This window comes from Aphis gossypii, chromosome 1 (genome assembly GCF_020184175.1).
Source record: "Aphis gossypii isolate Hap1 chromosome 1, ASM2018417v2, whole genome shotgun sequence".
Taxonomy (NCBI): Eukaryota; Metazoa; Arthropoda; class Insecta; order Hemiptera; family Aphididae; genus Aphis; species Aphis gossypii.
This window is the reverse complement of record NC_065530.1, coordinates 57,945,566-57,960,810: the sequence shown is the minus strand read 5'-3', so window position 1 is coordinate 57,960,810 and position 15,245 is coordinate 57,945,566. Positions and strand designations below refer to the sequence as shown.

Genomic DNA, 15,245 nt, shown 5'->3' with positions numbered 1-15,245 from the left:
GGATATTAGTGTCTTAAAATGCTCAGGTAAAAATATATAAGGAAGTTAATAGGTACAACACAACAAACTATAGTTCCACATACATTTTAAAAAAGATTTGATTATATTTATAAATTGATACCTATCATTTTTTAATATTTATATTTTATACTGGCTAAAATTAATTTACTTAGAACTGTTATAAAATTATTTATTCATTTAAATACTTATATTACAGAGGCCCATCTATGAGGTATTAATATTTTTAATTACTTAACAAAATGTATAAAAATCTTTAGACCAGCTACATAATAGTGCAGCTTTACAGAACCCTAATTGACTATACATTTCCTAGTAGCACCATAGTTTGATAACAGAAAATTAATGCCTTGTAGTATTTATATTTTTATATTTGATTTAAAAAGAAAGAAAAAATATAAATAAAAAACAATTATTTTATGCATTGAAAAACATTTAATGTACAAAGTAACTACAATGTAACTAAGTACCAGTTTTAATAAATTGTATGAAAAGAATGAACTTTGTGTGCATCTAGCCATTTTAATATGGTATACATTTTATAAGGTATTAAATTTATGTTTAGATTTAGAAACCTACAATAATTATAATAATTATTGGTAAATTAGGTAGAAAATAGATGAAAAAAGTTATTTGTCTAAGATACTCTGCAACAATGCCAAGTATGATTTTGGATATTTAAGTTGCCAAAAGCAGTAACAAGTCATCACATTTGAAAATTAACTTCGATCAAGGGTTAAATTGTCTAAAATCTGATAACAATTTTTTTCTTTCAGAGTATAATTTTATTATAACACTGTCAATGTTTTATCATGTGTTTAATAAAAAAGTAATAATAAATAAAAGTAAATGCTTGTCTGTGTATTTAAAAATAAACTTTAAAATATAAGAACTAGATCAATGAAAAAAAAAAAGAATTTAATAGAATACTTAATGACAATAACTAAAATAAATTACTTTTGAAACTATGCAGTGTTCAACTAATATGTTACCTGTTTATGATAAATATTTTAAGTATCAATTTTTTAAGAGTATACGTTATAAGCAATATTACCAAATCACTACTAGTAGTAGTAATAATTATAATTATTATCATAATCTTCATCATCATAATATTCTTCATAATCATTTGATTGGTAGTGCACAAAATATAGAGGATAGAAGTCAAAATCATTGTACTTAACATAGACACAACCATCACTGCTCACTGTTGTATCAGCTGTGCCAGGTGGTACAATTAAGTTGTATCCTTTGTTCCGTTTGTGGTTGACTTTATACGTTTCATCCACCAGCACAGAGCATATCATAATCACTCGATCACCTGTAGCCAATTAAAAGGTTAAAAGAATAGAATAACATAAGTACATTATTGTAGTTGTGCAATGAATGACCAGATCTAGAATATTTGTATAAGATATGGGAATATTAAATAAATTATTAACAACAATATAATATTATATTATAATCCTTATGAAAACTATGTCATAAACTCATAAACAAACATAATATTACTTACATAATACAGAAATAGGTAAAATTTCTATAATTCTAACAACCATAAAATAGTCTGTACGTGTATCACAAATGATAGGTATCATTGTATACGTAATACGATCCTAAACGGAGATGATTTGTCAGTCTAGGATATAATTTCCAATGGTTGGTGAAAAAGGTCGTTAGTTTTAATGACCTGAATACACCAAAATGTAATTTTATAATTCTTATAAGCCAAACTTATTGAAAATCTAGTATTAAATTTTCAAGTACTTATACAGAATAACTTGTTGAAATAGTGTTTCAATTTCAAACTTAGGGGGTGGTTTCCAATGGCAGAGTGAATATCTTTAGTGCATTATAGGGGTCAAAAGTAAACATTTTCCAACAGTATTCAAACAAATCAAGAAAAACAAAAAAAAAAGTAACGAAACAACAGGAATTTTCACGCAGAACCAATTTTCAACCAAATCGATTTTTTTATATGGTTGTAACTCAAAAATAAATCACTGTAAATACTTGAAATTTTCACCAAATATTTATATTAGTGTTATCTATATACAGTAAATTTTCACAATATTTTGGCTTTTTTGAATTATTTATAGACAACTGGAATTTTCAATTTTTCTAAGAATTTTTTTTTTTTTTTTTGAAATGTCGATATAAAAATGTTGGCCGCCCAAAAAACTTGAAAATGTAATCTAAGGTTTCTTATGAGTTGTTCTTGTTGTAGTTAAAAAAAAATTAAAAAATCGTTAGTCACAATTCTTTTTACAAGCGTTTGTAACTCAAATTTGTACGAAATATGTCAAAATTGCGAAAATTTGCAGTTCATTTTGTAGTTGAAAATTTATAAAATTGTTTGTGTTTATATCTAAGTTTAAAAAATTCAGCATTAAGTTTTCCATATAATGTTCTTCATATAGCTATACTAGTTATAGAGAAAACTCGAAACATCATTATAGGAAAAATTATTTGAAAGTTAGAATTTTAAATTTTTACGAGATTACGTAACGATAACGATCTAATACAAAATCCAACATAAGTTGTTCTTATATTCGTAAAAAAGTACATAGGTGCCTATAAATTTTTTTTTAATGTATTAGAAGTTGAAGAATCACAACAAATTGAAAATTATTTTGTAGGTAATTCAATTTTATTTTTTTAAGTTATTAAAATATAATACATGATTCTTCATAAGTAGTTTATGGTGTTTATACTGACAAGATAAAATCTAAAAAAATTAATGCATGTTATTATTTTTTATAAACATATTAAGTTTCAAGTTGGATAAGATTACTTATTTAAATAATAAATAATGATGTTTTAATTATTTTGTTATGATTTAAAAATATTATTCGTGGCAACTTAAACTAGTTAAACTATTATGTATATTATATTATATAATTATTAATTTTACTATACGAAATAATATTTTTAATTTATTTTAAAATGTTATCCATTTATAGGTGTTATGAATACCTATATATTCAATGTTTTTCACTGATTGATATTTATAGAAAGAATTTTAAGTTTAATGTTATATGAATATATATTACTATAATAATTAAATACTAATGCAATATTTTCAGAGAAAATTATATCAACTTACTTTTAATATTATACTAAAAGTAAAATAAATAAATGGCTTTAATAGCTATATAAAAATAACATATCACTCGGTGATTAGAACGAAATTAAATTCAAATTTAACCTATTTTTCTTTTACTTTTAACTGCCAAAGCTGTAAAAAGCTCCAACCAGATCCAATCTGTTAACCTTAACCCACACTCAAAGTTAAAACGTTTTTACAGCTCTTAGAAGTAACGTCAAACAAACACACAAAAAATCAATAGCATTAAAGAACCAATATATTCATAGCTCTTGAAGGTCGAATCTTTGTCGATGGCAACCTAAAAAGTCAAAATGACGGCGGGCAGAAATTACGAGTAATTCTGAATAAAATCCGTCTTTATAACAGATCAAAATATTCATTACATCACATTCGAATATTTTGACAACCAATTAAATTATTATATTTATTATTTGATAAAGCTATGAAACTTTTTACGTGGTAGTTGGCTGGAATAAGGTGGGCATAGTAAATTTTAAGTAAGTTGATAAATTATAATACCTTCGCTGGTAGATTTGTTAGCATGATAGTCGGCATACGTGATATTGTCACTAAACGACACTCCGCATCCATACCTGGAACGTTCTGTGCGCCGCCAGTCGAGTCCGCTGTTTTTTAATGAATTTTTAGCCCTAGATTTGGCAGTCACGTGGTATAGTCTCATTTCCTCTACATCGTTTGCTTTGCCATCATTCAATTGCATTTCCTTTTTACGCAACAAGTACATGCCATACATCTGCGGGACGTTGACCTTTTCTATCCAATCAATGTAGCACTGAAATATTACACAATACCGGATACAATAATATTATGATGACCACTGACAACTTTTATTTTAAGCATTTTTAAATACGAGTACAACATAATTTAAAAATTTTTAAAATATTGACGAATTTTATTAAAATCTAATTTTAAGTGATTATAAAAAATAAGGCCAATGTAAATTTTTGATATTTTTAATTGAAAATTTAACAATTTTTGGAGTTTTATTATTAAATTTTCAAGCATTACTACCCAGCGAATAATTTTTATCAACATTCATAGAAAAAATTTAAATTAAAAAAAAAGTTGTTTTATTTCAAAAAATTGAAAATAAGATTCGACAAAATTGATTACGTTTTACAGATATACGATAAAATAGTATTCGTGTATTTGTCATAATAATATTCGTTGTATAATTAGGTAGGTACGGCATGATGATATTCCACATAATATTATTCGGCAACATTACGTTATATGTTTTATACGGCATTACGTTGTATAACAATAAACGGTATTTATAATTATATACATACATTGTAATCATAACAGTATACGGAATTTTATTAAACGGCAGTGTCGTATCAAGAATGACTTTATAAGGGTGGTTACAGGAATAAAAATATATCTACAACATAATATTATTAAATAAATATTAATTTAAATTATTAAAAATAACATTAAAAAAGAACCCAATGGGGTAGTTTGAACCCCTAAAACCACCCCGTGGATACGCCAGTGTTATACGGAGCGATTAAAAACTCAGCCAGAGGCAAAAATATTGAAAAGGTCTATGGTAAAGGTCAAATTTTTACAAAACAGCGTTAAATAATGGTTTAGCCTCAAACGATTTTTGATATTTGTTGTTATTCAAATAGTATGAGTCGTAAATACTTAAAAATTTTACCAGTTGTTTAGATTGTCATTTTATTTACGTGATTTGATTTTCAAAATATTTTGACTTTTTTTGAGCTATTTATAGACAAATGAAATTTTCAATTTTCCTAAGAATTTTTTTTTGAAGTGTCGATATAATTTTTTTGGTGGAGTTTGAAGTTCAAATTTTGACAAAAACTCGTCAAAATCATGAATATTTGCAAATTATTTTGTAATTCAAAATTCATAAAATCGTTTATATTTATATCTAACGTTAAATATTCTAGACTGACAAATCATCTCCGTTCAGAATCGTTTTTCGTATACAATGATACCTATCATTGCATTCAAATTTAACCTACCCTAGTCTGAGGTCCACCCCACCCCATAATGTACAGTAGAGCGGTACCCACTTGCCGACTTTTTTTTACCTGAAATTTTCTAAGCCTAAATTTCTGGAGCCGAGTTTACAATAAAAATGGTAATCGCGCGCCCAGTTTACATTTAGCCCGTTATACAGAATAAGCACATAGGTCTTATACATATGGTATAAGGTCTATGGGTATAATAGTATTCGATATAATTGTATACGTTGTCATCGTGTACGATATACTGATAATTGACGCAATAGTATACTATAGTAAGTTGTACAATGATGCAAGAGTATTCAAGATAACGTTATTCGTCATGACAGTTTACGTTAAACATTATTATATTGTACTAAAATTTTATTTTATTTTATTTGTGCATTGTTATCCACATATTTCATACTACATAATTACAAATTGTTATTTATTTTTAACATAATCAGTTGATTAAAATAAAATATAAAGATTATTTTTTGAACACAAAATATCATTCGAAAAAAAATGATTAGTTTCCGAAAATGCACTTCATTAGTAATTAAAGAAATGGCTGCCTATTATTCTGAAAAGTCAATAGATCAAGTATCCGTTGAAAACTATGAAGAATTTTTAAACACTGGTTGTCGACAAACACTAAGTTTCAACATCTTTCGAATTCTTTTTCAAATCCAGAGTGTAGATATTAAACGAATGTATGTTATTAATATGTGGATAGCAAGGAGGACTCCACTCTTAGCTGTTGCTTTTCGTGGAAATTACGGACAAATTCGTGAACGTTCATCGACCTACGTTTACCCTGAATATAATTTAATACAAAACAATTGGCCGTATCGTTCCAAACTCATCATTAATCCTTCACAAACTGTGTTAGACGAGTTAAAACTAATTGTTGACAATGTAAACGAAAACAATACATTGCATACAACTATACAAGCCGTAAACGTAGATCGGAAATGAGATGAGAATCTGAAAATGATACAGCGCCTGCTTTTCAAGCGAGAAGGCTGGAAAGCACGGAAGAAATAATTGAACCTATTTACAACAAAATATATTAAATATAAAATATAATAATTCTGTAATATTCTTGTTACTCTTTTCACTCACAAATGAACTAATTATAAATAATACTTAAAACCCGTTTTTAGTAGATATACTTGAAACTTTTAATAAACATGAGGAATTTTCAATTGTTATTAGTTTTTTTTATCTACAAATGACAATAATAAATTCTTTGCCAGGTCAAATTTCTTGAAAATGTCATACAAGATCTCATTAAGTTTTTCTTATATTCGAATAAAAATAATGAGAAGACATGGGTAATTTTTTTTTACACTTGAGAATCCAGCGCCACGGTCGTGGCGCGAGCTAAGTAAAAAAAATAAAAGCGGCGGCACGACAGTGTATATTATCTCGAAGCAGGAGTTTCACATTAAAACCGTGTAAATTTCGGTGTTTTTTGTCAGATGAGATAATTAATTATCTACTGAATCAATTTATACCTAGTAAATTGCAAAACATGAGGAAAATCATGCAGATGATCCTTTTGTAAAAATCATAAAAATCGTACTATTAGAAATTAAGTTATCAAAGGAAACGTGAAACATTTTTAATGAAAAATTATATTGAAATCTGGAATCACGGCGGCCGCTTCTCGCGTTGTCGTGCCGACCGGGAAATAAACACTAATATATGATATGTTAAATAAACATTAATATAATTAATATTAATTAATATATTTATTATTATTTAGGTATAAATGATAAAAATTGGTGATATCAAAACAAAAACCCTCCGTCTAACTCCGTGTAAAAATTAGCTAAGTAAAAAAAAGAAGAAAAAAATCAAAAAAAAAAAATCATTGTATAACCAAAACTTTTTTCGCTTCATATAGAATTTATAAAACCAGTAATTTCAAAGCACTATAAAGATGTGATATCATAAATAAATGCTAAGTAAACTGAATTTAAGTATATTTAGTCTGTTTCGATAATTTATTTACTTGGCGAGGAAATTTTTTACTTCATACGATACAATGATACAATATAAGAACCGTGGCGCTGGATGAATAATTAGACAAAAGACATTATAAATTAAAAATATTACAGTTAACATTTCTATACTAATCAAAATAATACTCTACAACCAATAATAACACTTTACACTGTATACTCTATATTAATACTAAAATTTCCTCGCCAAGTAAATAAATTATCGAAACAGACTAAATATACTTAAATTCAGTTTACTTAGCATTTATTTATGATATCACATCTTTATAGTGCTTTGAAATTACTGGTTTTATAAATTCTATATGAAGCGAAAAAAGTTTTGGTTATACAATGATTTTTTTTTTTTGATTTTTTTCTTCTTTTTTTTACTTAGCTAATTTTTACACGGAGTTAGACGGAGGGTTTTTGTTTTGATAACATTTAGAAGAAATTTGTCAAAATCGCAAAAAATTGCAAACTATTTCGCAATTAAAAAAATTCATAAAAACTTTTATTTTTGTATACAAATTTTGAAAATTGAATACAAGATTCATCATAAATAATTCATACTAAAAAGATAAAATGTATGGACATATTTTATTTTTATACACATTAAGAGTTTTGATTTGGACGAAATTACTTATTTAAACGATAAAATAACAATATTAATTATACTGTTAAAATTTAAAAATATTATTCGTGGAAACATAAAGCTTTCGTGTATATTTTATTATTATACATTTTACGAAATGATATTTTTGATTTATTTAAGTCATTTAAGATATTATCTTTTTGAACTATGAATCTATTTTTACTGTTTTACGGTATTTACAGAAAGATGATACATTATGAGTTCTAGAAGTTGATACAATACGTTAAAAATTTAAATTTTTATAATAATTAAATACTAATAATATAATATAATACATTATAAATGTTATAGTTTAAGAAAAAATATATCAACCTATTATTAACTTACTATACTGCCTTGCTAACCAAAAATATTAAATAAGATAACTCCAATCAACACGATTATTGAAAAACAGCAAATAACGTTTTTAACAGTAAATCAAGCCTAAAAATAGCGTTTATACAAAAAACTGATCTATTACTAGTGCTGATATATCTAATTTTACATCTAGAATTGATTAAACACTATGTATTTGAACTTTTTTTGAGTTTTTTAAAGAGAAAATGGACGTAAAATAAAATTATAAATTATAAATATGAATACAGTGATGACCGTGATACCATATTAATATTCTTAAAAATATTACTTTAGTCAATTACAAAATAATGCATAAAATAATCTTTTTTTTTATATAATATGATGTGACTTGGTGAATACTCATAATAACGATTATACATGTATAATTTAATAATTATGTATAATATGTTCATATACCTATGTATAATATAAATCATTGAATTTAAATTTAACACAATAACACATTTATAATAGCGACCCACTCAACAGCTAATGAACAAAAGAGTGGTACTCACTTAACTATTTTTTTTATTGTTTTATTTAAATAATGACTAAATATACCATAAATAGATAACTAAATCTTGTCCCATTTTCTCTATACAAATAAAATTAGTTTTAATTCCCGTCGAAATCGCGATCGCACGTTGGTCGCGTTGTACAAAGTCAAGGTTAAACTAATATCATGAATAATACAGTAATTTTTACTCAAAATACAACAGAAACAAAACTTGAAGATCTCATAAAAAGTATTACAGAACTGAAAACATCAAATGCAAAAATCACTTCTTCATTAAATTCACACATTGAAAAAATTAATCGACTAGACAAAAAAATTGATGATTTATTTAAAAACTTTTCTATACTAATGGAAGAAAATCGTTATCTTAAATTAAAAATTGTAAATATTGAAGAACGGATATCATGTATTGAAAATAATAAAACCCAAATTCAACAATATTCATTTGAACACGATACCACCGATAAGTTAATGGATAGACAAGTAAAATCAAATAACGTTATATTATTTAATCTTCCAGAAAATAAAAATGGAAGTGACTTAGAAAATATTAAAAATATTTTTACTGCCTTGAACGAGAATATTGAACATTTTACATTTTACTGTATTAGAAAAATAAAATCAACTATTCCTGATAGACCACAGCCTGTAAGTAATCTTACGGACCAGTCAGATATTTTCACTATTCTACAAACACAAAAAAACTTAAAGAACTCAACAAAATGGTCAAACATTCATTTTTCTTCAGACAAAATAATGAAACAGCGAGATGAAATGGCAAACCTCAGAAGATCATTGCAAAACCGCAGAAAAAAAGGTGAACAAAATCTAATTATTAAATATGTCAACGGTATCCCAAAAATAATTAACAATACAAAAAACTGAAATATATACCTCCGTCAAAACGTTTGAGTTTAAATAATAAATTGTCATACTTAAAATCTTAAGTCCCCCGGGGCATTATATGATAATTTTTATACTCACTGAATCTAACATACAGATAATGTTATGTCATTGGAATTGCGCGGTTTTGTGATTATGAATAATGATATACAGTTATGTTAGAACAACTCGCACGTTTATTATTTATAGATGCAGTGGTATACTTACTGCTGTTCGCAATAATCTTCATTCAAAAGTTGTTTTAATTGAAAATAATTGTAAGGAATTATTATTTGTATTCTTATATAGTTACATATTTATAATCTAATTATTAATGGCTCGGTGTATACATAAAAATCCAATAAATATGTAGGTACATATAATTCTTATTTTGATCACGTCGAATCGTTGTATGTACCTATAAAAAATTACCATCATGCTAATTTCTTTTTGTTTGGAGATTTTAACTTTCTGTCATCAAATTTCTCAAACGCATGCTCTTATTTTAAATCTTTCTCAACTAAATTATATACAAATAATAAACACACTATTATTGATAACTTGGAGAATTCCACCAATAGAGCCAATTGATGTATTCCACCCTCCATAAATATTACTTTCACAAATTATATATTATGATTAGTTATTTACCTTGATATGATTATACGTAAAATTGGCATACGCCATACGGGTGATTACACTTATAATTTATATTGTATAATATTTAGGTAACATTGAATTTATAGATTATTTTAATAAAAATAGAAGGAATCAAATTGTTTAGATTTTTTTATAATCCTTTAAGTTTTATAATGAATCATTGTGCACCTAATATTTAAATTCGTGAATCTGATTAGGTATACCAAATGGTTTAGCAAAGAACTTAAAACTTATAAAAACAAAAAAAAATATAGTTATAAGTTATAGTTATAGTTATAAGTTTATAAACACTTGAAAAACATAAATAATTATCTGAAATTTTCTGATAAACGTGCAAAATGTAAACACTCAAGAATCGAGATTATACGACATACGTAATACATAAAACAAAACTAAAAAGTACAAAATACGATCAAAACAAATCATAAATTGATAAGGAAATTAGTAAACGAAAATAATAAGAATAATCACAAACTACCAAAAGCTATGTCATACCTAGATAAAGAAGTTAATAGTGGTTAATAATTTGTCGATATCATTTAAAAAATATTTTTCATACACATATTATATTATGTCCATCTCAAATTCTCAAATGATACAACTTGCCCACAAGTCAATTTGAAAGAAAATAATACCGGGGCCATAAGTAAAATTGAATTAAAACAAATAGATATTTTCAATGAATTTTAGAACATACGAGCAAGTATAAAACAGCAATTGGCCCTGATGAAATTTTCCCAATATTTTTAAAAGAGTGTTTTCATTCTCACTCCAGCTATAACTATTTATTAACTATTTAGTCAACAAATCATTGACATCTGACTTTTTCCCAAAGCAATGGAAATCATATTTATAACTCCTATTTCCTATCTTAATAATTATCGTCCTACTTCTAAATTGTCGATTATACCTCATTATTATTTTGTACGGATTCACTGAACCACTATTTTACTTTGTCTTTTCTTTTATAAAATTATTATTATTTTTGTTATAATTAAATTACTAACAAAGTATGAATAGGTACTTATTGTATTAAATAATAATATACGAAAAAAAGCAAAACTTGTAGTTAGAAATTACTTCCATAACAAAGAAAATATTATTATAAAAAATAATAAAATATGATGCAAGAGTACATTGTTCATCCATGTTTTTAATTGTATTGTTAGTAATATACATAAATTAATATCATTAATTAACTTCTTTTCTTAAGCTAATTTGTTTATTTAATTTTGACCAATTACATTTATTTCTCAAAACTTTAAAGCTTGGGTCCCATTCTCCAATTCACGTAATAAAAAAAAGGCGACACGATGACAAAACTATTTTATAGTTACCTACTTATTTTTTTTATTATCTATCACATAAAGTATGAGAGGTTTAATAACAATGAAACAATCATAATATTAATTAATGTTATTATATCGTCAATGTTGGAAATTAGTATTTTGTTGCCATAAAAATCGGTCTAGATCGGAAAAAAGAGCAAAGGAGATAGAATTGTATTATAAATAATTCACTATAACTAATAATAATAACAATAACATATTATTATCATTAAATATTTTACAAAATATTATAAATAATATACCACGTACTATTTATAATCGATATAGGTAATTTATTAATTTCATTGATTATAAAATTTAGAAATAATCTATACTCAATGGTAATATTATTACGATGCGTTTAATATAATATAAATTATAATACTATGTATTTATATTGTTATAACGAAAACATAGTACCACTGTACTTGGTATATATCATAGGCTAATAGTATAAAGTACTTACATCGGGAAAAGTCTCGTGGACTTCGCGTTTGATTTGTCGGATATGTTTGAACTTCAGATTGCTATCGAGCGTGCTGCAGATTTGTTCGCATTTGCCTTTCGCCTCGAAATCATGCCGCTTTTGCAAAAGGGCTATAGCATACTTGTTGAAGTGCGACGAGAGGGGGGGTATGCTTCCGTAAGATCGAGTCTTCCCTGCCATCGTTTAAAAATACCGAGAGTATAGTTAATTGAAACGTTTTCTAATCGACCGGTGTACTTAATCACCCGGATAAAAATAACACAAGCAATAATTTATTTTAAACACAAAAAAAAAAAAAAAACGTCATGACAATAAAATGCACGGTAGTGAATTTTAAAATTATAAAAATCAATGTGCATTCATAAACGTTTGACTAGTACACAGAGGGCAGAGACCGAATGTACGGGCCACAGCTGACGGATATGAAATGACAACCGAATGACTAAATGAGATTAAAGATATGAGTATTGAGTACATAGATCTATGATTGAGTATGACATTGTGTTCCGGACGTTCCGATAATCGGTTTCGGATTTCCCAGTCATTTAAACTTATAGCTATTTTTACACATATATACCAGCTGAATTACTCCGGCTGCGTATTAACAATCTCTACTCGAAACTAGCCACGATATTAAATCCGCGCTTCTGATTGGGCATATTTGAATTACGCGCGAAATTATTGTTACTATTATTATAATTATTATTATTATTTACCGCCAAACTGATTAAACAGATAAAATGTCAATAATTTTATATTTTCGTAAATTAATAATCATTCAATATTCAAATATTTTAGTATTCAATAATAATAAATATATTAAAATAAATCAATGGTTAAGAATAAGAAATGCGTACCTACATTCGTTTTGAATTAGATAAAATTATTGGAAATATTATGTCTACTAGGTAATATTGAAATAAAGTAAAACTAGGTATACAATAAATCTATTTTTTAGTATACTTAAAAAAAAAAAAAAGTCAGACTTGTATAAATAATTGTTAGTCATCAAGTAATGTGTATAGATTACTTTTTATAGACAATACTCTAGGTAATTAGAAACATACTAGAGTAGTAACAGCTTAAAAATTATAATTAGTATTAATAGTATCACTAGTGCTATTGAAATTTATAATGTATATTGATGAAAATAAGGAAAATAAATTTTATTTAGAACAGAAATCAAGCATTTAGGCATATACCCATTTATAATGTTTGAATAAATAGTTTATGTTACAATTTAAAAGTATTATTTATTTATTTAGTCTTATACAAATTTCACACCAAATATTATATTTGTCCATTGAAAAATTATTAAAATTAATTTATAAATGTAAATAACAATAAAATACACTGTTAGCATATAAACATTGTAAGTACTTACATGATTAAAATTATATAGGTAAGATTATCTACTCACAATTTGTATGGTAAGAATGTATATTGCCATGAGTTACAATTCATAAAATTAGTGACTCTTGGTATACGGCACATTGTAAGCGATGTTAGTTCCAAGACAACGAATTTTTGTTTTTTTTTTTTAATAGCTGTACCTATAGATTTTTGACGAGGACATTGGGGATGTCCGAAATTTAGTTCCACAGATTTCGTTTCTTTATTTCATTACGCTATTAAAATTATTATTTGAATTTGTTTTTGTAGACTATAGTGCGTACACCTATTATAAGTAAGAAGGTCATCGGTCACGCCGGTATTTTCGAGTAAACTTAATCATTTATGTATTTATTACGTATGACGAATGTGTATAACTATGTAATATAATATATAAATGTATGAACCTTCAGGGGAGATCAGCTAACCCACAGTTTTTTCTCGGTAAAATGTGGTCACTCAAAATGGTAAAATAAATGTACAAATACTACAATAATCAAAATAGAAATAATATTAAATAATAATATAGGTGTTATAATTAATTTATAAAATGTACACAGATTCAAGAACATTTCTATGAGAATATAATTATAAATGTATAAAAATATTATGAATAGTATGTAATGGTGGGCATTAACTTGTTAAAAACTTAAAGTTAAGTTAAAAAATATATTTTTTTTAACTTGACTAGTTAGTTATTTTTGTTTTTAACTTATTAACTTATTCAGTTAAATTTTGTATTGTTTTAACTAAGCTTTTTACAGTTAATTATTTTTTTTTTTTTATCACGTGGAATCATCAGACAAACTTGGTTATTCTTTCGATTTTGGTAATTTATTTTTCAAATAAAATAATATTATAATCATCGATTCATAATAATCAAATTATATTTTAATCTATAGGTACATTAGAAAATATTAAATAGTAATAATTAGTATTTTATCTATTGTATGGATTGGTTATTTTCATGAATTCTATTAAATGATTTACTCGGTATTGAATAAATCTATTTTTGTTTTGTCTAACTCTCCAATTAGTGTAGATCTAAAAACAGGTTTAAAAATAAATAGCATACCTAGTTTTAATGTAAAGTTAAAATTGGATATCAATAATAATATAATATAATATAGGAATAGGTACCTCTATTGGTAAAATGGTAAATACTAAATACGACAATTCTAAAGAACAAAACAAAGTCCGAGATATAATATATATTTTTTTTAGATTTTTATGGATAATTATCGTTGTGGTGGTTTTAAGTTTAAAACTTTTAACTTAATATATATTATATGTATTATATATTAATATTATATTATATTATAAAATATAAAAGTCTAACTAAGATAGTAGAATACTAGAATGATTGAGGAATGAGGATTAAGGTATTTTAATATCATTGATTTAAGTATTTAATAGTGTCTTGGTAAATGTTTTAAAAAATCAAAATACTAGTGCAATTTATGACTAGAAAAAAAATTAACTTTTTTTTAACTGAGTTAAGTTAATTTTATTTTCCATCTTAACTTTTAACTTATCTAGTTAATTTTTTTTTTTGTTAACTTTTAACTTTAACTGAAGGCAATTTAATTGAATTAACTTAACTAGCCACAGTTAATTATTTTCATTAACTTGCCCACCTTTGATAGTATGATGTATAGAAAGATGTGAAGACTGGGTGTATTGAAGTATAATTGGCGCGTATTTTAAATATTAACATAAATTATTACATTATGACTTTATAATAAATTATAACAATACCTACGATGATAAAATCAAACTGATTAAGTGATAACAAACAAAAATCATTAACTACCACGCATTAAATGACTTCCGGCTTCTTAATCATAATGCGTCAGAC

At 25.5% G+C, this 15,245-nt stretch overlaps 2 protein-coding genes across 3 annotated transcripts in view; one reads left to right on the top strand and one right to left on the bottom strand.

Annotated features, from left to right (window-relative positions):
* Positions 1–858: 858 nt before the first annotated feature.
* On the bottom strand, positions 859–12,481 carry LOC114128066 (uncharacterized). Of its 2 annotated transcripts, none has more exons than XM_050197206.1 (3): positions 11,975–12,481; positions 3,647–3,920; positions 859–1,339 (listed from the first exon to the last, which is right to left on the bottom strand). In XM_050197206.1, exons 1-3 carry the CDS (start codon positions 12,173–12,175, stop codon positions 1,083–1,085), a joined length of 732 nt encoding a protein of 243 aa, XP_050053163.1. In that variant the 5' UTR covers positions 12,176–12,481; the 3' UTR covers positions 859–1,082. The 2 variants fall into 2 exon arrangements, with proteins under 2 accessions (XP_050053163.1, XP_050053164.1); XM_050197207.1 differs by lacking the exon at positions 11,975–12,481 and adding an exon at positions 9,623–9,732.
* The window catches only part of LOC114128065 (uncharacterized), a 12,095-nt gene continuing 5,574 nt past the window's right edge, over positions 8,725–15,245 (top strand). The window contains exon 1 of the mRNA XM_050197208.1: positions 8,725–9,455. Coding sequence (XP_050053165.1) covers positions 8,804–9,455 — 652 coding nt within the window. The 5' untranslated portion in view covers positions 8,725–8,803. The remainder of the gene's footprint in view (positions 9,456–15,245) is intronic.